The 26,702-nt window shown below is 44.3% G+C and overlaps 1 protein-coding gene across 2 annotated transcripts in view; it reads right to left on the bottom strand.

The window, feature by feature from the left end:
* CPPED1 (calcineurin like phosphoesterase domain containing 1) overlaps positions 1-26,702 on the bottom strand; it is a 114,403-nt gene that overhangs the window by 77,919 nt on the left and 9,782 nt on the right. For both annotated transcript variants that reach the window (XM_082670415.1, XM_082670416.1), the window contains exon 2: positions 12,302-12,520. In XM_082670415.1, the coding sequence (XP_082526541.1) occupies positions 12,302-12,520 (219 nt within the window). The remainder of the gene's footprint in view (positions 1-12,301; positions 12,521-26,702) is intronic.

Below are 26,702 nucleotides of genomic sequence, written 5' to 3'. Positions count from 1 at the left end.
GAGCCTGTGCTCTGCAACGGGAGAGGCTACAACAGTGAGAGGACTGCGTACCGCAACAACAACAAAAAAACTGTGAAAAAATGAAGAGTTAAGAATCTTATAAAAAAAAATAGGCTCTCAGCTATTTGAGATGGCAAACTGGGGTTTGCCTGAAGGTAGGGAGACGGCCCACTCCCCATCGTCTCCCTTCTACCTAGTGACCAGGGTAGGGATATTATTTAGTAATGGAATAAAAATTTTAAAATATAGGGACTTCCCTGGCGGTCCAGTAAGATCCCACAAGCCACGGGTCACAGTCAAAAAATTAAAATTAAAATATATTAGTTGAGGATTTCCCTGGAGGTGCAGTGGTTAAGAATCGCCTGCCAATGCAGGGGACACGGGCTGGAGCCCTGGTCCAGGAAGATTCCACATGCCACGGAGCAACTAAGCCCGTGTACCACAACTACTGAGCTTGCGCTCTAGAGCCCGCGAGCCACAACTACTGAGCCCACGTGCCACAACTACTGAAGCCCACGCACCTACAGCCCATGCTCCACAACAAGAGAAGCCACCGCAATGAGAAGTCGGTGCACCACAACGAAGAGTAGCCCCCGCTCGCTGCAGCTAGGGAAAGCCCGCGCGCAGCAACGAAAACCCGATGCAGCCAAAAATAAATAAATAAATAAAATATATTAGTTGACCATATATTAGGACAAAGGCCTAATTTCCACTTTCCTTAATATTAACATTTGGTTCAACAGTCTATTTCTAAGAATTCATCTCACAGAATAACAACAAAAAGTAAAAGTAGGTAAATGAAATGCAATCTATCCCTACAATTATTCAGACATAAAAGAGGAATGAAGTACTGACACCTGCTACAATACAGATGAACCCTGAAAACATCATGCTCAATGAAAGAAGCCAGTCACAAAGGATCCCATATTATATGATTCCACTTACACAAAATGTCTAGAACAGGCAAATCCATAAACACAAAACGTAGATTAGTGGTTGCCTAGGGCTGGGGATGAGGATGGGGTGGAGGGGTATGGAGAGGAGTGGTTAATAGTATGAAACAAGGCTTCTTTTTGGGTTGATGAAAATGTTCTAAAATTGATGGTGGTGTTGTCTGCACAATGCTGTGAATAAACAAAAAGCCACTGAATTACACATCTTAGATGGGTGAATTACATGATATGGGAATTAGATCTCAATAATGCTTTTATTAAAAACAAAAACAAAACCTAACTAGTGGAAGTAATTGTAGTTACTGGACGGTATTAAACGCCAGACAGTGTTCTGAGCACTTTAAGCTTTATGAGAAGCCTACCAAGCAGTATCATCATTATCTGCATTTTACAGATAAGGAAACTCAGCTCCTGAGAGAGAAGGTAAATTGCCCAAGGTTACCCAGTTAGTAAACAAGGGACCCAGGATGTGAATCTGAGCAAGCTGACTTCAGAGCCACATCCTTAACAGCTGCTTGTGCACACAGAGGTGCACTGGTCACCGCAGAACACAGGGCACAACATAAATGCCCCCCAGTCAGGGGCAGTTCAAACACAGGCTGGTATCTTGTCCACTGAAAAGAGTGACGCATGTCTATACCTCCTGCTATAGAAAGACAATAGAAATGACATAAACAGATGCTGTGTCTTTTTTTCTTCCATTTGTACTTTTTACAAAACACTCTACATGCAAGTGTACATAAGCTTGACAATTTTCTGCCATTTTTCATGAAAAATTAATAACCATGGGTTTCCTCTAAGAAGTAGGTCAGTGGTGGCTGGAATGCTGACTTTTATCTTCCTGAATACCTTTTAGTACTGTTTGATTCGATTTGATTTTTTGAACGATGAGCAGGGCAGAGGCTACATATTACTCCGGTTTCAAGGCAGCCTTCGCTAACCCACCGATCAGGGCTGCATCCTGCATCTGCTCACAGCGCCACGCACCACGCCTGGAATCACTCACTAAGGCTACTGCTTTATTTCATTTATAGAGATTTTTGCTTCCCTCCTCTCTCCCTAACTGGAAGCTTCCTGAGGACAGGCACTGGGCTTGTTTCTTGCTAAGCAGTGTCAGGCACATAAGCAGACCCTCCACATTTATTTGCTATTATTGACCAGACAAACAAATGAGTAAATGAATTAGGGTCGAATTACCTAACTCCAACTGCCAATAGTCAAGGGCACGAGCAGCGATGATGGAACAGGTGGACATCTGGCTGGAAAACACTAGGGCTAGGGACACAGTGGCACAAGCAGCCTTGAGCAGAACTTAAGAAAATGATTTACTCCTTCAATTGAAAACATTTACTTTCATCTAGTCCCAGAGAATTTATGGAGCCATAATCCTTTCCATCTCAAATCCTTTCCATTATCTTTTCCTAATTAATTGAGGCATGTAACTTCATTTGATCTAAATCTTTGCAAGCATAAACGTTACTCACGTGGTGATTCGGCAGCACATAGCTAGCAGATCAAGTTTAATCTGGTTCTACTGGTTTTTAAATTATACATGATATTAAACAAGATTCATTTAACTTTGCATCTAACAGCTACAACTTATTACACTAGCTGCTCCCAGACATTTATAGCAAATCACTGTTGAATCTGTACAGTGAACCAACTTAGGATACAATTAATAAAATAAACTGCTTGACATTATAGGAGCTTTTGGTATGATATAAAATTTAATATTTTTTGGGAAAAAAAAGATTAAGGAAAGTATATTATCCAAGCGAAATTTCTAAAGCTGCCACCTTACAGGTCAATACAAAATCTCTTCACAAGAATATTTATGGATTATGACAGCAGTATTTCACCCAAATAATACATAAAGAAAGGAATAATACATTTTTTATACAACCCAAATAACATATATTGAAAAGAATCTACCATGGTTTTCCAATAAACTGTTTAGGAACTGAAGGGAGTGATACATAATTCCAGACATGCAGGTGAGTGTCTAAATTATGGAAGTTACAAAATAGGCATCCTCAGCAGTTTTGGCCTGAAATATGCTCCCTTTTCTAACCTCTCACTATTTTTTTCATTTCACATTCTGATCACTTGACCAATTAACTGGTAATTGAACTCCTTTGGGATCCTGCTTCTTTTTCCTATTTCATTTAGTTGCAGATAATAGGCCCATTAAGGAAGTGAAATGTCCCAATTCCAGAAAACGAGTATTCAGAGCAAAAACAACGAAAGGAAAGATGTAACTATTCCAATCAGCTAAGCACAAGCTAGAAAGACGCTGGTTTTGTCTACACTGTATTGGTTTGCCAGGGACTCTGCAAGCTTCTGTAGCATCCCTCTGCCGCCTCCAGGAAACCCCCCAGGATGTGGGGGAGGGTGGAAGTGAGCTCCCTAGCTGTTCTGCTCAGTGGCCTGCGCCACTCAGAGGGCTGGCCGGGGTCGCGGAGCAGACTGCCACAGGTTCTTTGCCTAATGGCCTCTACAATCATGGTCTGCTACAAAGCGAAGAAACGGGGATCCAACCTGAGAGAGGTTGTCAGTCCCTAGAACAGGGATGGAAATGCCAATATGACAGCTGTTAGGCTTAGACAATAATGAGCCAGGAAACAGAGGGCTCTAGGAGAAATTTCTTCAAGACGCTGAAACTGATAGAATGCCTAATAGTTTTAAATGTACTGACAGGAGAGACTTCTCTGGTGGCGCAGTGGTTAACAATCCGCCTACCAATGCAGGGGACAGGTGTTCGAGCCCTGGTCTGGGAAGATCCCACATGCCGCGGAGCAACTAAGCCTGTGCGCCACAATTACTGAGCCTGCGCTCTAGAGCCCGTGAGCCACAACTACTGAGCCCATGTGCCTAGAGCCCGTGCTCCCCAACAATAGAAGCTACTGCAATGAGAAGCCCGCGCACCGCAACGAAGAGTAGACCCGGCTCACCACTAGAGAAAGCCCGCGCGCAGCAACGAAGTCCCAACGCAGCCAAAAATAAATAAATAAAGTAAATAAATTTACAAAAGACAATTGTTAACTAGCTCCTGTTACTCAGCTCATTTCTTTTCAGGGAATAATCAGAGGTCCACATTTTCCTAGCTACAATTAAGAAGCGTTTTAGCCTTTAATTCAAGGTAGAGTTTCTGCCATTGAGTTTATACTGTGGGCAATTATAATATCCATACATTGACTATGAAGAGAAAGCTCTGACTAGTCAAACAAGAGTATATCCACATGTGCACATGGATAAGGGCTCTTAACCTGGAGTCCACGGGGATCTGTGAACCTAGATGGGGAAAAAGCCTACATTTTCACTGACCTATAACTGACATTTAGCACTTCCCTCTACTATGAAGTTAGGCAGAAAGCCACAGAGGTATTCACGCTCCTGTGATTCTGTCCACCAACAGAAATCACGAGGATTTTTCATATTCCATTCCAGTTGTTGCAACACCTCACAACGCTGCTTAAGCTCAAGCACCACTTTGAAAATACAGTAGTTATTAGCCTTGCTGTTAGACTGTATTATATAACAATAGATCAACAAAGAGGCATGCATTTTACTCTATCAAATAAATTTTAAAATATTTTGATGACTATATTTCAATATAATTGGTTTCTGAGAAACCCCATGCATTTTATTTTATGCATTTAGAAACATTATTATGAGAGGTGGTCCAGAGGCTTCAGCAAGCTGCCACAGGGGTCTGGGCACAGAACAAGCTGAGATGCCCAGCAGCGGGCACAGGGCCTCTGCCATGAGGCCACGTGGCAGATGCTGGCGGGGGCAGGAGGGCGATCACCGCTCCCAGCAGTGCTGCTTCAGACCACACACATCAGAAACAGTGGCATGGACATATATACACTACCAAATGTAAAACAGATAGCTAGTGGGAAGCAGCCGCATAGCACAGGGAGATCAGCTCGGTGCTTTGTGACCACCTAGAGGGGTGGGATAGGGAGGGTGGGAGGGAGATGCAAGAGGGAGGAGATATGGGGATATATGTATACGTATAGCTGATTCACTTTGTTATAAAGCAGAAACTAACACACCATTGTAAAGCAATTATACTCCAATAAAGATGTTAAAAAAAAAAGTCACAAGAAAAATTTGTAACTATGTATTGTGACAGATGGTAACTAGACTTACTGTGATCCTTTCACAGTATATACAAATATTGAATCACTATGTTATACACCTGAAACTAATATAATGTTGTATGTCAACTGTATCTCAATAAAAAATCCTCTCTCCATGAACAACAAGAACAAAAAAGAAACAACTCTGCAAGTAACGCTCAGTTCCCTAATTAGTAATATCAGGTAAATTAGTTCAAACCACTTTCAATCAGCCCCAGCAGAAGGGAGGCATTGATTGTTCCTGATCGCCTGGATGCTTCAACAGCGCTTATACTGCATGTGAAGGAGCCCGGAAGCCCGGGGCTGGCTGATTGGTCCGGGTCACCACGGCTCAACATTCGGCCCGCACACAACCTGCTGGAAGAGCTGAAGACAGCAGCCCGGCCCAGTCCAGGGCCTGGTGATATTTCAACCAAGGCGGGTCACTTTCTTGCACCCACAGAACCCCCCTTTAATGTTTCTGTATGTTAAGCTGTGTGGTAAATTGTCTTTAAATCATGGCATTTCTTGGAGCCTGGAATATGCACTTAAAAATAACAATGCAAGGCTAATTATACAGCCAAGGAATTGAACATGAGTTAACTGAGCTTCTTTTAAAAACAACAACAACAACAGGAACAGATGCTGTTAATAGGGACAAAAGGGTTTCCGTTCAGTGGAAACTTTCTGAGTACCTAGGGTGTGGTGGGCAGTGCAGGCAGAGATGCTGCTGCACAGCAGAGATGGTACAGAAGGAAAGTGCAGCCAGTCCCTGAGAGGGGTCCTCCTGGGAACTGCAGAGCGAACCGCCTGGTGTTCACTCCCTCCAAGTGCTAGAGCAGGTCCCGAACCAGCCAACCCATTTTGACTTCAAGCCTAAAGAAAAGCTGACCTGAGTACACAAGAAGAACCTCTGCTAGCGGTACTGTTTAGATTCTCACTCCTAGTGATGGTGAGGAGAGAGGACTAATCAATTAGGAGATTCCAACCCACGGAACTCACCGCAGTTATTAAAAGCCTGACATAAACCTCTGTGTATCAGCGTAAAAGCGTTTTCCAGATGGATGCAAGGGGAAAAAGCGAGGCACAGAACAGCGTGCGCAGAATGATGACATTTATGTAAGACCAGGTTGCTCACCAACACACATACTTTTAACTATGGTGACCCCAAGGGATGGACCTGGTTGGGGGTTACAGTTTATTCTAGATACAGATTTTAAATCTTTACAAAGAGAACGTATTCACATATTACTCGTATAATTTAAAAAGCTAATAAAATAACAAAACAGATCCATAGCTACACGAGTTTGAATCCTACAAAAGATAAGAATGACAAAAAATAATACTTTCATGTTTCCATGCATCCCTATTCCTTATTTCTAGGTCAAGCACAGGTTTTGATCTCTTCTATTCACTTATGTAGCACAGGCATCTGGAACGGTGCCTGGCTCAGAGTAAGCACTCAACAGAGATTTGTTAAATAAATGAATTGATTACTCATCTAATCCAGAAATTTGTACTGGGGGCCTACCATGTGCCAGCTACTTGCTAAGGACCCCGGGAAACATAACAGTGATTCACTTGACCTGCATTCACTCACACCGTTCACATGCCCACAGTGCTGGACGCTTGATGTAAACACACACCAACACAGATACACACACTCGCTGCCCTTTAGGAACTTAGAATTCAGCTTGGGGGAAGGTGAATCATAGAGGCTGGAGGGCAGACATAAGGCCTTTTCCTGGCCACAGCCTTAATCCTGGCTTTGGTTTTCAAAAGTGTGCCTCTGAGGCTTTGCTTATCATAGTCTGTCTTGTACCAGAATTACGTTCACATGTTTGTGCCTGCCCAGCTGGGGAAAAATAAACACCAACCTTCCTGGATTGTGTGAACACAGAAGGACAAATGGCTTATTCTCTGCCTGAAGCCCAGCGTACCAAAGCATTCCATCTTGCTTTATTTCCCAATTCTACCCATTCATCATAGAATTAGAAATCTAAGTGGGGAAGAGCCTGATGGCCATTTAGCCAGGGCTACTCTTATCTGGACCTTGGCCTAGCCCTTCACATCTAATTTAAGGTGAGGGGCTACCAAACTAGATGAAATAGAACCTTTCAGCTCTCGCTTGGGTCTTGCAGGAAAACCACAATTCAGCAGTTCTGCTTTACATTCCCAGAGCGTCTCCCATCCTAAACACCATGCCACTAATCCCCTTAATCTCCAGCCTTTTGCGGCCATATCTGCAGAAGCCCAGTCCTTCTCTACCCTGAAGTGAAGATTTTTCCACCTAAGTGGATTGATTAGTCTGCACTTATCTGTAGCAAACATCACCTTTGTGTACATACCCTCTCTTTCAATTTGTCCGAATGATTTCTGAACGCAACTCCATTTTCATATTCAGTCACTTTGGTCCCAACAGGAATGGTCCCCAAAATTCAAATATAAGATGCCTGGGAACATTTTTAACTTTGAAACTAAAATGTGGCCACGGTGCAATGGGTGTACACAAGTGAACTTCGGGATGTGACATTAAATGGGAAGGAAGGAAGAGCCTTCTGCTTCTGGTGATGAAAGGTTTCTTCATCTATAAATTCCAAATGATCAACACTGCAGATTCATGTGTTCTTATCCAAAATGCTTTGGGCCAGATCTGGTTTGAAATCTGGAGTTTTTCAAACTTAAAAATAGCAATACCAGGCAGAGGGCACGTATTAAATAATGCCTCCAGCTGGGTCTCAGGCACCACCCCATCATGGAACACGGTAATATTTCACTAGCAAAATATATGAATGTTCTAAGTAGGATAAATAGAGACTATAAATAGCTTCATGTCAGTTCAGGTCAGTTTTGTTGCCAACTGAGTTAGTTCCAAACTTAAGCAAAAAACGTTTAGGTGTTCAGAGCTTTGTGAACTTTGGAATGGCAGATAAGGGATCATGCACACAGAGAGGACCCAAAGAACCAGCGCTAGCCCTCCTGACCTTTCTGCATAAAGATACTTTTAAAGCGTATAGGTGTGGCTGCTTTCCTGAATATTTCTGTCAGGTTCTGTTTGGGAAGCCCTGCATAGCAGAGGTCATTCGGCTTTAGTTATTCAAACTGTTGTTTAGAAAGCAAAATAAAAACCTACAAACTTAAAGCATTTCCCTTTGAAGCTGAGCACCATTATCTTTAAGAGCTAAAGTGAATTTTCACAAACCACTTGCACACACACAAAATGGTACGTAGTACACAGAGAAGCCAAACACCCAGGCACTGTGCACATCAGTCTATTAAATGCTTCTCAGACTTAATTGTCCATAAGATTCATCTGCGGATCTTGTTGAGATGCTGATTATGTCTCATTAGGTCTGGGTGGGGCAGAAATCCTACATTTCAAACAAGCTCCTGGATACAGCTCTGAGGACCAGCCTTTGAGTAGCAAGGCTGCAGCAGAAGTGCATTAAGTTTGGAAACAGACGAACCTGAGTAAGATCCTGACTCCACCACTTACAAGCTAAGTGACCCTGGGAAAATGGAAATAACAATGACACTTTTTCAAGCTCATAATGAGTGAGCTAGCAGCACAGTTCCTGGCACATAACAGACCCCGAATTCATCCTTTGCCAATCTGTGGTTGGCTGAATAATGGTCCCCCAAAGACGTCCACATACCAGTCCCCCAAATCTATGAATACGTTACCTTACAAGGCAAAAGGGAATTTGCAGATGTGATAAAGTTAAGGATTTTGAGATGAAGAGATTATCCTGGGCTATCTGAACAGGCCAACATGATCACAAGGGTGTTGATAAGAGGGAAGCAGGAGGATAGGAGTAAGAGAATATGAGAGAGTGAATCAAAGGTCAGTGAGGCGAGAAGATGCTATGTTGCTGGCTTTGAAGACAGAGGAAGGGGCCTTGACCCAGGACATGTGCACAGCCTCTAGAAGCTGGAACCTCCCAGAAAGGATGCAGCCCCGCACACCCATTTTATACTCTGTCCTCCAGAACCATAAGAGAATAAATGTGTTGTTTTAGACCACTAAGTCTATAGTAATTGTTTACAGCAGCCATGGGAAACTAATACACCACCTATTGAAATAATGCTAACGCAGGCTTGCCTCACTTTACATAACAGAGGACTTCCTGGGGCTGAATCAACTGAAACATCATGTAACAGCTGCCCCAGTGGAGGTCAGTAAACAAAGAACTCTTCAAGGAGACTTTGTATCAAGGGAAGAATTCCTCCCGCTTTATCTGTTTTGTTTGGTTATAGCCCTTGCTACCAAACAGGGACAGACACACCAACCCATTCCAAAGGCTAAAGGGACTCTCCTGCTCTCTAACTGTATCATCACATTCCAGCCTCTCATGTAATTGTCGAAACCTAATAAGGCTCCTGGGGACAGCATCAGTGGGTCGATGCCTCAACATCAGGAGGACTGAAGAAAGTCATCCTGGGCTCAAGAGTGAAGGATTAAAAATCAATGGTCTCAGTATTTGTACAAGTCTTCATTTGCTACTTATAATGTGGTTTATCCCACAGAGACGCTTTATAAAATAAGAAAATACCAAGATAACCCAAAAGACGCCTGCAGAATGAAAACTGCATATGTTTCAAAACTAAATGGGCCTTGTCCTGCATTTCTCAGGCTTCTTCCTGCAGGCCTTGGCACCAACGGCACCCCTTAACCATCCTGGGTTTTACACTTCCCTTACCAGACTCTAAGCTCCGTGGAAGGGCTGGTCTCTCATTTCTAACTATCGTATCCACAGCATCTGGAACTGACACTTAGTTTGCACACAATAAACGTTTGTAGATGAACGAATATTATGATGGATATTTATAATAGAAAAGCATATTCGGACTTTCATTAACAAAAGCATTACTTGTAAAGTTCTTTTTCTCCAATTTGAACTTAAAACTACTTGGCCCAAGGTATTATTTATGGTGGAATTAAAAGTATGCTCTCCGATTTTATCTGCCTATTAATATATGCATTTGATAATTAACAATGTGCTAAGCAGTCAAAGCAAATAATTACTTTTCTAATGTCTGCCCCTGCATATGAGCTAAATGAGGGGGAAGCCACTAATTGCATATTAAAAAATGCAATTAAATGCAAAAAAAAAAAGGTAACTAGATTCAAAATGTTTTGTTTAAACCTAAGACCACAATATTCAAAACAGTTACAATCCTTTCACTGGGTCAGTTACAATCCCACAAAACAGTCCAAATCTTCAGAATTCTGTTCAGGTCACAATGAATATAAAACAAGTTCTCAAAAGTTTGCTAGTTCACATTTTCGAGGTCTTCTGACCAACTGGTAGGGTTGATCATAAAAACTCTATCTTTTAATTTACTTATGTTCAGTACACTTTATTTAAGAAGCAGTGTAATCACACGGAATGCTTTTATTTTAAACCTTATTTTGAAATATGACTGAATACATTACCATAATTCAGAACAAGTCAGTAAACATCTACAAGAACATGTTATATAATTCTAGTGAGTCTCATAATATTCTATTTTCAAAGGAAAAAAAAAGAAAAACACTGAACAGAAAAGCAGTAAATTTGGAATCTGAGGGTTCTCCCTGCTGGCCATACTCCCTAGACTTCAAGGAGAGCCATTCTGAGCAGCCCCTTCTCCATCCTCACACGTTCACTCTGGGATTGTTCTAGATAGGTAGGTTACCAGACAAGTGAGTCCTGGAGGGGAGGAATTAACGTACCCAGGCTTCCTGCAGAGTGCCTTGGCTTCTAAAGACATTAGAAATCATAGCAGGACTCAAGAGTCTTGGTTTACAAGGTAATGTTAGCCAAAAACAAACACCCATAGCAGCTAGAGTGTTTTCCGCAGTGGTCTTTGGGTCATCTCTGTCCACTAAGCAGAGACCAAGACACAGACAAGAGTGGTCTTGGGTGCCTGCTCTGCCTCCCAGATGGGCAGGGGCGGTTTCCACTTTCTTATACTTGCTCACTGGGCTTTATCTTTGCCTGGGAGAGAAGGATATCAAAGGAAAGGGGAATAAATAAAGGAAGCGAGTTCTAAAAAGGACCTGTTATGTTCCCGTTCCTACTATCTCACTTTTCTTCAGGGCAACCATCCTGTTCTTCTGACCACTTGGCTGCAGGGGAGCTGACCCCACACCCCGGCTTCATGGGGCTATGTGAGCTGGATGGGTGCTGGTCTGTAACTCTGATTGGACCACTAAGAATAAGGCACTTTCAGGGGCTTCCCTGGTGGCGCAGTGGTTAAGAATCCGCCTGCCAATGCAGGAGACACGGGTTCGAGCCCTGGTCTGGGAAGATCCCACATGCCGCAGAGCAACTAAGCCCGTGGGCCACAGCTACTGAGCCTACACTCTAGAGCCCGCGAGCCACTACTACTGAGCCCATGTGCCACAACTACTGAAGCCCGTGTGCCTGGAGCCCATGCTCCGCAACAAGAGAAGCCACCACAATGAAAAGCCTGCACACTGCAATGAAGAGTAGCCCCCACTCGCCACAACTAGAGAAAGCCCGTGCACAGCAACAAAGACCCAATGCAGCCAAAAATAAATTAATTATTTTTTAAAAGAAGAATAAGGCACTTTCTTTCTGTTGTGGTTTCAGTAAGAAGGACATAAACCTAAAGCTCCCTGGAGCCACTACCCGGAAAGAGCCTGCATGAGAATAAATTCAACCCAGAGGAAAGCAAGGCTGAGCGAGGAAGAGACCAAGCCCTGACAGCAACCTCTGAGCCCCTGCATCCGGCTGTACCCAAAGCCCAAATCTGCCCTTGGACTTTACAGTCCCATAGGGTAACACAAACTTTAAAAAAAAATTAATCTAGTTCAAGTTAGATTGTCATTTGAAACTGAAAAAGCACTAACAAATACAGGAGAAATAAAAGCACAAGAAGAAGGGAAACGAAAGGAGAAGATTACGTTTATGGATATGGGATCTGAAAGTAGTTCAAGTTTGCCCCCTGGAAATGAAGAAAGGTGACACATAGGAAACTGTTCCATTTTTCATAGTAAGCTCAGACCATAAGAACTGTAGCTCTGCCTAATTACTGTGATTAATCTTGCCAAATTCTAAAAATAACATGAGCGTGTATTTTGTGATGTTTGATGATACTGCAACCGTCGTGAAGAGAAAGAATGAGCCGTTACTGAATAGAGTCGTCTTTTAAGACAAATGATTTTTTTCTGGCTGTGGGGAGAAGACAAGGTCACAATGACGACCCCAGTCTTACCGGGCATGGCATGGACGAGGTCCCCGCACACAACAAAGAACTTGGGCTTGGGGCTCAGCTTGTTGATAGCCTGGACGGCCTGCTCAGTCAGACGGATCTCCTGCTTCCACTCGTCGCCGCCGCTGTCACAGTCCCCAGTGGACCAGGCCTTCATCAGTCCGAACTGTGGGTCTGCACCTTGGATGAAGTAGAACGGGCCTTTCCATTCCCTTTCCTTTTCTTTAATTAAAAAAAAAAAAAAAAAGAATGAATGAAAGGAAGGAAGGGAGGGAGGAAGGAAGAAATATTATAAAATCTGTCAGGGAAAGCACCCAGGTTACCCTGCGAGTGGATACAATATTTTTCTTAAATTAAGTAGGTCATTTTAATAAGCTGCTGTTCAAACACACCATTTTCCTGTCATCAGCCAGAGGATTTTGATTTATACTAATTATGCCTGGACCTGGTGATTCCCAAAGGCCAGGGAAAAACCACATGGGCCGTTAACAGCTATGCAACCAAGCTGTCTGTCTAAAAGCCAGATGGCCAAAATGGAGCACAGAGGCACCACGGCACGCTATATAGAGGCTATTAATGTTCAATAGTTTTTTAATTAGAATTAAAAATACCCCAAATTGAAAGCTGTCAGAAGTATTATGTTTAAACGACGAGGTGAAGTGCTTTCAAATCGTTTACGCCAGGCTTAATGGCACAATTTGCACTGTTTCAGGGGATGTGACAGAAAAACTTGGAGCTCAGAAGCTCCGGCTATCTGGTGGGAAAGGCGGGGCCAGAAATGAAATCTTAATATGGAAAAAACAAATGATGCTAACATTTCCAAGGCAGCATGATGTGGGCACAGGTGAGGTGTGAGGCTGCAGGGGAGGGCTGGGGGGACGAGACTCTTTAATTCTTTATGTCCTTGGAAAGCACTTAGGTCACCTGAAGGTAAACTGTCAGGCTGCTCTTCCTATTGGTTCTGCCAAAGCTTCAAGGGCCACAGGTCTCCACCCTGATCTGCCCAAAACACTGCCACCAGTGTCTGCACTTACAGAGCTGGAATGCCCATCAGTGGGTGCGTGGGTTTCAAACTTTTCTTTGGCCACAGAATCCTTTCTTCAAACAAAACCACAAGTGGCTGACCAGTGTTGAAAACACGTAGCCTCCTCTGCCTGAGTGGGTTCTGGGGACAGAGCAGTCTGAACACACCCACTCATCAGCCCAGATTTTATCCTCAGCCCAGAGAGGTGACGTGACTTGCCTCATGGACACCAGCCATCAGCTGCAGGGACAAAACTAACTACCCCACAACCTTGAGACTGTTTTCTTTAACAAATGAAAGTATTTTGCAGGTGAGCTGAATAAATGGCATTTCCTTTGGAAGTCATGAAGATACTAGAATTTCCCAAAAGCTCCTTGAAGTCATTTCACATCTTTGTGTTCACTTCACTCATTTATTCAGTATTTACCGAACGCCTACTGTTTGCCGGGCCCCGTGCGAGGTGCTGATGACACACAAGTGGACCAAGACAGGTGAGGTCTTGGCTCTCGGGGGCTTAGTTCTCACAGAGGGAGAGAGAGCAAACAAGGAAATTCGCAGAGAATAGAGCCGAGGGTGCTAAGGGCTCTGCGAGGATTATGGCGAAAGCAATGGTTAATTTAAATTGGATGCACAGGGAAGGCCTCTCTGAGGTGGGGTCATTTAAGCTGAGATCTAGATGTAGCACATAAGCTTTTAAAATTCCACGACCACCCTCCCACCCACCATGCCTAGCTTACTATCATCTCAGAATGGATCTCAGACTTTAGGCCTCCTTTCCTTAATTCCTCTTCCAGAACTTAAGAAGACAAGCATGTAAACAAACAAAATTACCTATCCGTACTTTCCAGAACAAATTATGTATGTGTGTTAACCTGCCAGTTCTTGAACTACAGCTTAAAATGCTAGCTGTTCAGTCAAATCACAACCTACCTAAACTCACCCTGAACAAGGACTGCAATGAAACCCCGTTGTGTGCATCTCAGTGCCAAGGACAGCGATCCAGCACTGCAACGGATCTGACTCATACTCATTGAGCCCTTACTACATGCGGCAGAAAGACTCCAAAACGCCCCCGCAAGACCCCTGAGTCCTGATACTCACATCCTGTGTGATCCCCTCCCCTCGAGTGTGGGCTGGACTGCTTCTAATTAGCAGAATACAGTTATGGGATGTGCCTTCAGAGACTGGCTAGACCAAGATATGGAAACAACCTAAATGTTCCTCAGTGGATGAAGGGATAAAGAAAAGGTGGTATATACATACAACAGATTTTAAAAAAGGAAATCCTGCCATTTGGGACAAAATGGATGAACCTGGAGACACTAAGCTACCTGCAATAAGCCAGTCGCAGACAGACAAATACTGCCTGATCCTCAGCTTGTATGCAGAATCCAAACAGTCAAACTCATAGAAGCAGACAGTAGAACGATGGTTTCCAGGGGCTGGGGGGTAGGTAGGGGAAATGGGGAGGGGAGGATCAAAGTTTCAATTATGCAAGATAAGTGCTGGAGATCTACTATACAGGATGGTGCCTATAGCTAACAATACTGTATTGGACACTTAAAATTTGCTAAGAAGGTAGATCTTAAGTGTTCCTATCACACACACACACACACACACAAACAACAACAACAATAAAGGGGGCGGGAAGAAACTTTAGGAGGAGATGGATGTTTATGATAGATGTTGATGGTAGTGATGGTTTCACAGGTCTGTACTTATCCCCAAACTCACTGAGTTGTACACATTATATATGTACAGCATTTCATGTCATCATATCTCAATACAGTGGTTTTGAAAAAAGAGAGAGAGAAGGCTAAAAAAAAGACCCTGACTTTCACCTTGCTCACTCTCCCTCACTCTCTCTCGGAGCCCTTCTCCTGGAGGGAACAGGCTGTCATGATGAGTAGCCTCCTGGAAAGGCCAACATGGCAAGGAACTGAGGGAGGGCTCTGGCCAACAGCCTGTGAAGAACAGAGCCCCCCGCCCCCCCATGCAACAACCTGAAAGAAACCAAATTCTGCCAACAAGCATGGGAGTAAACTTGGAAGAGGATTCGCCCTAGGTGAGCTTTTGGATGAGACCACACCCCAGGTGACACCTTGACGGAACCCTCATGAGGCCCTGCAGCAGAAGGACCCAGCTAGGCTGCACCCAGATTCCTGATGGAACTGGGAGATAGATAATGCACATTAGTTTTCTCAAGCTGCCAAGTTTCTGGGCAATTTGTTACACAGACCCGACTTAAAGATAAAGGGCCAGGAAGGAGTCAGCAAAACTTCTTCAAGAGCTCAAGGTTGGTGTCATGAAAAAAACTGAGATTCTGATTTGAGTTTTAAAGTTAATTGTTGGCACTGTTCATTTATTTTACTTTAATAATAACCATTTTGCACTGATGAATGCTTTTAGCTATGTTTCTGAGGCAGTTTGCAAAGCTGTTTAAACTGGCTAAATTAATCAGGGAGATGACTGTCACCCCAAAGATGGGGCATAAATCAATCTGCTACAACAACCAGAATTTAGAAGGTTTTCTACAGTGAACCTTTTAACAGTTATAGTTGCCTATCACAAATAGTCATAGTCTCGAAAAGTTGTCCTTGGAGGTATTAAATCTTTCATTTTTACTGGTTTACTAAGTAAAATCTCAGAAAGAATCTCAATTTTATGATGACAAGGTACAAAATAAACAGATTTGACCTAAAATGAATGACAGCTCCATGTCACTGTTCCATCTACCTTATCCATCTAATAAAGGCAACCTGCTGACTCAGGGTTCTGTGTTCTCAAAAGCACCTGGAGCCTCTTAAAGTTCCTGCTACAGAAGTCTGTGGTGTTTGGCCTCATCTTAATTTTAATCAAGGCTGAATTTAAGATATTTGAGGCTGGTAAGACTTAGTACTAGATGGAGGGATCTTTTGTAAACTTATACCTCCCCCACCCCTCAGAAGGGCAGACTTTTATATTAGGAAAGCGAATTCTTAAAAACATTTGCATTAGATTATTTCACCGAAGTCCAGAATTACCCCAAGGACAGGGCATAGGTATTAGCCGACTGACACCTACAAGGGCCTGAGAATGCTTACGATGATGCCTCCCTTCCGGGGCAGAGCAAATGTCTGGCCCCAGCTTCTCTCTTTAGACTCCGGAAAGCACTGTTCTGGCAGCTCTAACTGTGGAAGTCTAGATGTGGTAAGGACCATCCCTAAAGCAACCTGATACACAATCAGGGCATTTAAAAACCACTTAAGGGTCTGGTGGCTTATTGCTTGTTGTTTTGTTTTGTTTTTAATTTTCCTAGTCAAAGAGCCTAAAGGTGAGACAGCCTGGTAAGTGACTGACAACCCATTTGGAGCAGAAGTACCTGGAAATGGAGGCTGAGGGAGAAGGTGAGGATGACGAGAGAGCAGCATTATGCAGGCCGTACTTGGGCACAGGGGGCTGGGCTGGGCCTCCACCTCAGTCCTCAAGGTGTGGCAACGGACCAGCAACATCACCATCACCTGCGAGCTTAGGAAGCCCGCCCCAGACCTACTGAGTCAGAAGCTGCACTTTAACAAATTCCCAGGTGACTTTATGCAAATCCAAGTGTGAGGAGTACTGGCATGCAACTAATCAAGGACCTGTTTAAATGTGTTTTATATCAAACAGATGTAAAGTGATTGTTTCCCTAAATTGAAACAACGTCTGGGAGGGGTTTTGCTGTTGTTAGTGGCTGTGTTTTTTGTTTCATTTTGTTTTGCATATTTTCCTATTCATTCTGACGTCCTGCCTATGTCCAGCTCAGGTATTTGGTCCTAAACATTTCTTGGTCTTATCCATTACTGTCTAATCAACTCCCTTTAAATCACCTTTCAAAATCAATTCAGTTTTCTTGGTAAGAATTCCAAGATTCCAGGTAAGAACTTACTCAGGGAATTCATTACTAATTAGTGAGTTCTAACACTTTAGATTTTCACATGACATCATGACATACAGTGAAAGCACCTGCTAGCAACTGTGTGTGTGCAGCATACACAAATGTGTGTTTTCAAAAGCACAACAGAGAGGTAATTTTCCTTTGTCCAAATTTGATACAAGAATGCAGTCAGGGACTCTAATTGACAACTATGATAAGACCAAGGTCAAATTTTTGAGATAAACTAAGTATTTTGAATGAATGGATTAAAGAATAAAGTGAGTTGCTTAAATTAAGATCTCATTTCTGACCCTGATGGTGCTAAAACCAGATTGTAATCTTTTGAAACATTTGACACAAAGCTCTGGATAATGCCTATATGGTTCTTAGTGTTAAGACACAATAATGCATACATTCATTTAGCTAAAACACTTCAATCTGCTATGAGTAAGAATGTCTACAGTGAATGTAATTTTTTCAACAAATTCAAAGAGACGGTGTAATAGCCATCTACTGCTATGTGACAAATCACCACGAATGCAGCACCTTGAAACAAGACACATGATTTATCTCACAGTTTCTGTTGGTCAGGAATCTGGGCACAGCTAAGCTGGACCTTCTGCTCAACATCTCTCAAAAGCTGCAATCAAAGTGTTGGCTGGGGCTGGAGTCTCATCTGAAGACTCAGGTCAGGCAGGATGTGCTTCCCCGCTCACTTAGGTGGCTGTGGACTGAGGGACTGAGGGCACCTGTTCCTTCCTGGCTGTCAACCAGAGGCCACATGTTCCTTGACACGTGGGCCTCTCCAACGTGGCAGCTCATAACGTGGAAACTTGTTCATCAGAGGCGGCAAGAAAGAGGGTTTGCTAGGAAACGGAAGTTACGATCTCATGTAACATGATAATAGAAGTGACTGCCCATCACTTTTACCAGGTTCAATTCATTACAACCAAGTCGCTAGGCCAGCCCACGCTCAAAAGCAGGGGCTCATGCAGGGAGGCAGGTCCTGTCTGCCACAGATGATAATATTAACTAACATAATTAACTAATCTCAGGTAACCACAAGTTTAACGTGACCCTCCTGTACTGATCTGAGTGAGCTCATTTGTTGCAGCCCATCCTATGAAGGCTGAAGGCTCACCTTATACAAGCCCACCTTTTCCCCCTAAAGAACTGGAAATTGTGCCGGAGGGATTCTCAGGGTTACTTTAACCAACACTCTCATTTAACCAAGGAGGGAATACTGAGGCCTGGCTAGGGATCTCAGTCATGGCTCAAGTTCAAGGTTACAGTTTATGAGCAGCAGCCTCTATTGTTCAGCATCTCAGTGCTGCCGGGCTGGCCTGGAGAGGAGAGAGCCATGAAGAAGACGGAATGTTCCCTAGGCTGCCTGCAAGTTGCCCACCTCCATAAAGACATTTTTTGTCTCCAAAAAGTTTCCTTTAAATGGCACATCTTGATGAGTGCGGAGACAGCACACAAAGATAATGCTGACAAGGTGCTCACAGACCCTGCCAACAGCAAAGGGCCCAGGACATCTATTTTCTGTGGGATGCTAACTGGTGATCTCCTCAAGACATTACAAACTTCAGGTCTCTCGATGCGATCTGATTAGCAGGTGTATTCTGTTTGGCACACGCCGTGTTTATAAAATTTTGAATTTGTTGCCAACAATTTAAATGCATGAGTTTCATATATACAACTGGCTTTCTGGATTCTCATGGAAAATCTGGCCACACCAGGCCCAAATGGAGTGTGCCAACGATTGGCTGGGACTGAGCAGTAACTGCCCCTTTACTGGCATGAATGCTCTGGAATTCACTGCGGTCCACATCTGGCCCCATTCACCACCTAGCCCCTGAAGACATCTGGGATGAGAAGCCCTTATCCACGGTAACCCTTCCATTTTGCTTAGAGGTACAGAAGAGGAGACTCACAAGGTCAAGGGTAAATAACTTGATCAAGACTAACAAGGCGTGAGGGGCAGAACCAGGCCAATTACACCACAGAGCCCTGACTTCAGGGCAGGTGATCACACAAGTGAGATTAAAGAGAAGACTCATCGGCTAGGAGTGCCAAGGTCTGCTCAAATGACAAGCTGGAAGAAAACAAGCCCCAAGCTACCAAAATAAATTGTCATAATTTAGTATGTTACCATAGCCTGAATCAAAATTTAAGATTAATTGAAAAATACTTTTTAAAGAAAAAACGGGCCTTAGAAGGAAATCTGACTCATCCGTCATATACAGAGTAACAAGATTTGGCCACTTCCAATTTTCAGCTAATGGATAGAGACTGTCATAGAAACAATCTTTCAAAATCGAGGGATAAAAAGGACACTGGATTTGGTATTAAATCATGATCAGGAAAGGCCTGTGAGTCTCCTTTAAGCATTACTGACTACAAAGCAACTGTATACAGAAAAGAATCTTAAAGACCTTTTAAAATTCACATGATTCTTTACCATTAAGCCTTCCTATGAGATTCTATTTATGTGCCAATTATCTTGCCTGAAAAACAGACATTCAAATTGCAATTGTTCTTTACAGTTTGCACCTTTAATATCACGAACTAAATGTTTTCTTGAATTTGTCTCTGACAATATATTTCCTCTCACTCATTTTTATTATACCTTTTGGGCACATTTTTCAATTGTTAATGAAAGTTGACTTTTTAATATACACCAAGAATTAGAAATCGCATTGATCCTTTCATTCTTACCAGTTAATCAATAACTAACTATAATGAACACACCCCCCCACAAAAGCGAATGAATCACTACTTCCATCACCCAACTAGGAAAAGGCCTACGGGAGTCAGCCATGTCACTAATCAACACCTAATACTCTAATAATTTATATTTTCATGATGTGCTAAACCTGCCACTTTATAGGCAGCCCCAAATAATTCAAGGTGGAATACAATGACAAACAGCTTTCTTACTTTCCTGTTTATAAATAAGAGTCTCATTTTCTAAATCTAGTTTGACTTTCGGAAGACAGAATTAAAATCACAAGATAGTGGTTAAGAAGTGTGAGAGCTACAACACATCACTGCATTGTAAGGATGTTTAAGAATTCAATGTTCTGACTCCTGTTAACGAATCTGACTCAAAATAACACATAAATTGGGACTATAGAGGCCACATTTCTCCACTGGACTATAAAGTTAGAGAATTAACTCAGCATTAACTGAGAGCGTCACTGTCTTGGGTCAGGCGTCCACCAGCCCCACCTGGAGCTACCAAGACAGCTCCATGCAGGACTCCCTGCTCGGATCCATCTCAGACCATCACTGCCATCGTGACTCTTTAGAAAATGCTCACCCTGGTCATCAAACTCCCTCGCTGAAGGGCCACTACCTTCTAACCTCCATAAGGAAAGGCCCACATTTGCTTTCCCTTTCCAGTATTCTGTCAGCATGTTATCATTTGGTCCCTGGCAGGTGGGAGGCATTCAGTAAACATCTGATGAAGGGATAAATGAAGATGTCAGTGGACCCTCGCTCATTCCGGCACCTGGTGCTAAAACACAGCCCGAAATTTTCCCAACTGTACCGATTACTGTTCCCACTAGACCAGTGGCTCTAAACCGGGGATGATTTTGATCCCCAGGGCACATCTGATGTCTGGAGACATTTCTGGATATCACACTGGGAGGGGGATGGTGCTTCTGGCGTCCAGTGGACAAAAGCCGGGATGGTGCTAAACATCCCACATTACACAGGGCAGCCCCACAAAAGAATCCAGCCCATGTCAACAGCGAGACTGAAGAACCCTGCACAAGACATACCACAGGATCCCACCACATGGACCCTTCCCTGCTCCTCAAACACGCCCCATGCTTTCCCGCCCCTTCCTCCAGGGGGTGCTCTCCATTGTACCAGCTCCTCCTGCTGAGGTGCTGTCTATCCTTCCGGGCCCAGCTCACATGCCACTTCCTCCTCCCCGGCAAGCGGATGCAGCTCTGACTCTTCCCCTCACTCAGAAAGTTTGTTCTGAGGATGGGTGTCATATTAGTCACCAGACATTCAACTAGTGGGCAAGGCCACAGGTCCCATTCCTTAAGACCTTACAAGGACTTCCCTGGTGGCGCAGTGGTTAAGAATCTGCCTGCCAATGCAGCGGACAAGGGTTCGATCCCTGGTGCTGCGGAGCAACTAAGCCCGTGCGCCACAACTACTGAGCCTGCGCTCTAGAGCCCACGAGCCACAACTACTGAGCCCACGCGCCACAGCTACTGAAGCCCACGCACCTAGAGCCCGTGCTCCGCAACAAGAGAAGCCACCGCAATGAGAAGCCCGCACACTGCAATGAAGAGCAGCCCTCACTCGCCGCAACTAGAGAAAGCCCGCACGCAGCAACGAAGACCCAATGCAGCCAAATAATAAATAAAAATAAATTAATTAATTTAAAAGAAAAGACCTTCAGAATGGTGGTGAGACAGACAACAAACAGGTCAACAACTAAGCTCATTACACACTGTGCTCCTTGGTACCGCAGAAGTAATCAGGGTGATCACGGACGGAGCAACTGTTGGGTGGGAGAGCTCTGTGGTAGATGGAGGAGTGAGGCAACACAGGAGATGAGATCTGAGGATGAGACAAAGCCAGGCGGGGGGCTGGGGAGATGCACCCCAGACAGAGGGCACAGCAAGGACCAGACCCTGAGACCAGGGGTAAATATGAATACTGGGGATAAAACAGATCATACCCAGACATGTGGGCTTGGGGAAGGGCTTCAAGCCCCTGTACCACTTTGGGCCTCCATCTCCCAAAGCCCTAACCTTGTCCCAGGACAGCCCAGACTCTGAGGCTTGAGTGCCAGGATCAAATCCCATTTCCACCCTTTACCAACTCTGTGACATGGTCCAAGTTCCTTAACCTCTCAGGGCCTCAGTTTCCTTATCTGTAAAGTAAGAATAACTCACCTACCTCAAAAGGGTTGTTGTGAAGAATTAACTGAGTTAATACATGTGAAGCATTTGGACTTAGCACATACTAAGCAGTCAAGTGTGCGCTTCTATTACCATGACTGTTATCCACGGTAACTCCTACCCTGTCTTAGCAGACAGCGTTCTCAAAATCTTACCCATTTCTTTGTTTCCCATAGCACATAGTGGGGCTCAGAAAATATCTGATGGTATATATGTGCATATGTATGTATGTATGTGTGTGTGTGTGTGTGTGTGTGTGTGTGTGTGTGTGTGTGTGTGTGTGTGTGTGTGTGTGTGTATGCTTTGGTCTTAACATCTTTTCCTTTATATACTGTGGATATTGCTTTGGTTATAAAATGGCAAAGATGGGTTGCTTTACAGCTGCCCAGAAGCTTTCTAGCTAAAGAGCAAACGCCAACGAAATGCAATTTTTGCAGTTTCTCACAGCAGCAATCTGCACAGTGAATCACAATCTAAATGTCTTCAGCAATGCCCCTCATCTTCTCTGGGGACTAATCTTATTTCAGTGGTTAAAAAACAAAAACACACAACAGTAGCAAAACAATCTTCACCGCTTTGGGACTCTTTCTGGTTTAACAATCCAAATGTCCCAAAGGTAAGACTGCCAGAACTTAATGCAGCAGTTAACAGTGTCTTTCACTAGTGGTTGCCTAGGGCTGGGGGGATGGGGGTGGGTCGGGGGTGACAACTGAGGGGTGTGGGGTTTCTTTTTGGGGTGGTGAACGTGTTCCAAAATTTGTGGTAATGGTGGTACAGCTCTGTGAATAGACTAAAAGCCACCGAATCGTTCACTTTGAAAGGGTGAATTGCGCGGTATGTGAAGCTGTTTAAAAAAGTAGTGTCCTTCAGGGCCCCTCCGCCCCCAAAATAATTCAGTGCGACAGCAAAATACTCAGAGTCTCCAAATTACGTTCTCTAAGTACCAAAGTGAATTTACCCAACCTCTCCTCAGCCCACATGCATCCAAAAGGTAGCATTCTGAGATACGCAAAAGCTTCTGAGTCATAGCTTGGCTGCCACACTTGCCGTTTGGGGATGAGGGGCCTGCCAGCATCTTTATCTGCAACCCTTCAGAGAAGTAAGAAGGCAGATGCGCCAGGACTACTTGGCCAGGCGGCTTTCAGCATTCCTGGCTTTGGCCAACGCTGTTCTGGACAACGTCTAAGCGGGGAAAAAGACATTTTCCATACCTCTCTCACTTTTCAAAAGCAGAACTCCATTGAGGGTCTGCATGTTTTGGGTGGAGGTTTGCTATGACTTTTGCGCCATTCCCCGTGTTTCACTGCCAAGAGAGCCTGTGGCTGCTGGCCCAGGGGGTGGTGCTTCGGGGAGAACTGGAAGAAGGTGCTCGCTCTGGACAGAGGCAGCCCTGCAGGCACAGGCTGAGCAAACGGAGGCCCTGGATGGGAGGAGAAGACCACCCTTACTTGGGGCAGATGCAGCTCCGAGAGGGGGCAAGGAGAGGAAGGACCCGCCTGCGAACAAGCACCGGCCCCAGCGGGTGCCTCTGAGTACGGCACCAACTGCCCAGTGGTGCGTGGTTTGCAAGGGTCCTGTTGATTGGCTCAATACCTTGGTTTCTGTTGGTTTTGTCCAGAGAAAACATGATGTGTGTAAGCTGTGGGTTAGGTGGATACACACACATGATCCTGTGGGCATTGTACTCATTTTCATTCATTTATTCACATAATGAAAGGCCACTGAAGGTCCACTACTGCCAGACACCGTCCTAGGCCTGGGCTTCCTGCTCCACCCCCAAGGAATTTATCACCTACGGGCAGGAAAGGACAACAAAGTCAGAGGAGTAAAGACACAACTCTAAGTTGTAACAAGTATCATAAAGGAAAAGAACGGGTGAAGGCGAATGGCAGAGAACCTAACTTAGAATAGGAGAAGCAGCACAGGCCTGAAGAATGAGGAAGAGAGGGAAGAGGAGGGGGACAGAGAAAAGCCACGGCAAGGGCTGACAGACCCAGTTTTTGTTTCAAAGACATGACTCTGGATGTTGTCCAGGGAAGAGACTGGAGGGACAAGAGGGACTCAGAGGCTGCTGGGACTGTCCGGCTGAGAGGCAGGGTAGGTGCGGTGGCCGGGCTCACGGTGGTGGGAGCCGGGAAGCAGCGAAGCAGATGAAGCCCAGGTGTGCCCTGGGGGTGCGTGGATGGGACTGTGGGCGCCAGGACACGGAGAGCAGGGCGAAGCAGAGGTCAGGAGCGACTCCCAGGCTGCTGGTCGGACAGAGCTAGGGGCGACTGGGAAGGGGCAGACTTGGGGGAAGATGAGGTGCTCCGTCCTGCTCCACTGTATTCTGGGGGCGGGGCCAGAGGGCAGGAAGCCTGAAGAGCTGCGTCCTCCTCTGGATCCTCCCACTTACTAGTTTGGGGCCTGAAATCACCAAAGCGTCCCCACATAGATGAAATCAATGCACTTGTCATCCTGGCTGCTCCTTAAGACAGATCTAGCCAACACTCGGCCTCCTTCTTACAAATGAGGACCTGCGCCATTAGCTTGACAAAGAATTTTCTTCTTTTCCTTTAAACAAGGCTACGTGGGGGAGTCTGGACGTTCTTTCGCTCAACAAATATTTCCTGGGTGTCTGACTCCACATTCTCTTGGTCCTGAGAGTGGCTGGCAGCAGTTCTGGGGCTTCTGGAGTCTCCAGGTGCCCTGGCCCCGTGTTACTGCCCCTTGCTCGTTGGAGGGTTTGACAAAGTTAAAACTCACACACTGCACAAATATAAAAAGTTGTCAGTTAGTCCCCTCTGTGAAGAAGATACTCTCTTAACAGACGTCCACTAGACCAATGTGAAGGAGTTATCAACACTCTCCATGCCTCCACGAAGGCTCTGACCACGGCCCAGGGCAAGCTGATGGCCTTCCCGTGCTCTACACACCTCTGCCCCGCCCCTCATGGAGTGTCTGTCAGGAGGTGCCCCCGAGTCTGTTCATGCCAGCACTTAGTTTTAAATCGCCTAATTTAATCAAACATGTAAGCCAGAGAAATACAAATGTAAAAAGGGTTGTTTCTAATAAAGCAACGATGGATGCTTTGGGAAGACTCAATAAAAGCAAGCTGGTAAAAATAAAATACTATTGAATTAGGTGTCGGGGAGGCAAGTGTGAAAGATGTGATGAGAAAGTGTAAAGCTAGAAGAATCCTTCGCTCAGACTGCTCTCTAGGTGATTTTTAACTGACTGCTCCACTGGAAAAAAACCCAAACTGGAAAAGATTTGCTATGGGTGTTGTTTATGCAAGAAAGGCTCCCGGGCAGGCCCATCTGTAAACCCATGCTCCAAGACATGACCTTGGCCTGACCTCAAAAGATCAGTAACTGAATTTACATTTATAGTTTACATTAAAATGAAATGTCAAAAATGTGTAATTTTTTTAATGATTCCCCTCTTTAGCTAATTTTTTCTATTCATTGACAAACTACCAGGCTTCTACTGTAGTTAAAAAAAAAAAAAGGAAAACTTCTAATAAGACGCTTACTCCACATCATACGTAAAAATTTATTCAATATGGACCCAGACCTAAATGTAACAGCTCCAACTATAATACTCTTAAAAGAAAACACAGGAGTAAATATTCACAATTTGGGTTTAGGTAAAGATTTCTTAGATATGGCATCGAAAGTACAAGTAATAAAAGAAAAAGTTGATAACTGGGACTTCATCAGAATTAAAAACTTGGGTCCTACAAATGATATCATCAAGAAAGTGAAAAGACAAGCCACAGAATGGGAGAAAATATTTTCAAATCATATATTTGACAAGGGACTTGTACCCAGAACACATAAAGAACTCTTACAACTCAATAATAAAAACATAAATAACTCAGGCAAAGGATCTGAACAGACATTTCTTCAAAGACTACAAATAGCCAACAAGCACATGAAAAGGTGTTCAACATCATTAGGCATTAGGAAAATGCAAATCAAAACCACAATGAGGACTTCCCTGGTGGTGCAGTGGTTAAGAATCTGCCTGCCAATGCAGGGACAGGGGTTTGATCCCTTGGTGTGGGAAGACCCCACATGCCGCGGAGCAACTAAGCCCATGCACCACAACTACTGAGCCTGCGCTCTAGAGCCCGCGAGCCACAACTACTGAGCCCGTGAGCCACAACTACTGAGCCCGTGCACCTAGAGCCCGTGCTCTGCAACAAGAGAAGACACTGCAGTGAGAAGCCCACGCACCACAACGAAGAGTAGCCCCCACTCGCCACAACTAGAGAAAGCCTGCGCGTAGCAATAAAGACCCAACGCAGCCAAAAATAAAATAAATTAAATAAATTTATTAAAAAAAAAAACCACAGTGAGATTCCACTTCACACGCATTTGCTTGGTTATAATCAAAAAGACAGACAATATCAAGTGTGAATGAGCATATGGGGAAATTTGAACCTGTATGCACTGCTGCTGGGAATGTAAATGGTGCAGCTGCTTTGGAAAAGTTTGGTGGTTCCTTAAAATGTTAAACACAGTTACTTATACGACCCAGCAACTCCAATCCTAGGTGTCTACCCAA

This window comes from Grampus griseus (assembly GCF_964374135.1).
Source record: "Grampus griseus genome assembly, chromosome: 14".
Classification (NCBI taxonomy): domain Eukaryota; kingdom Metazoa; phylum Chordata; class Mammalia; order Artiodactyla; family Delphinidae; genus Grampus; species Grampus griseus.
The sequence above is the reverse complement of the archived record's forward strand: the minus strand, read 5'-3'. Positions and strand labels throughout refer to the sequence as shown.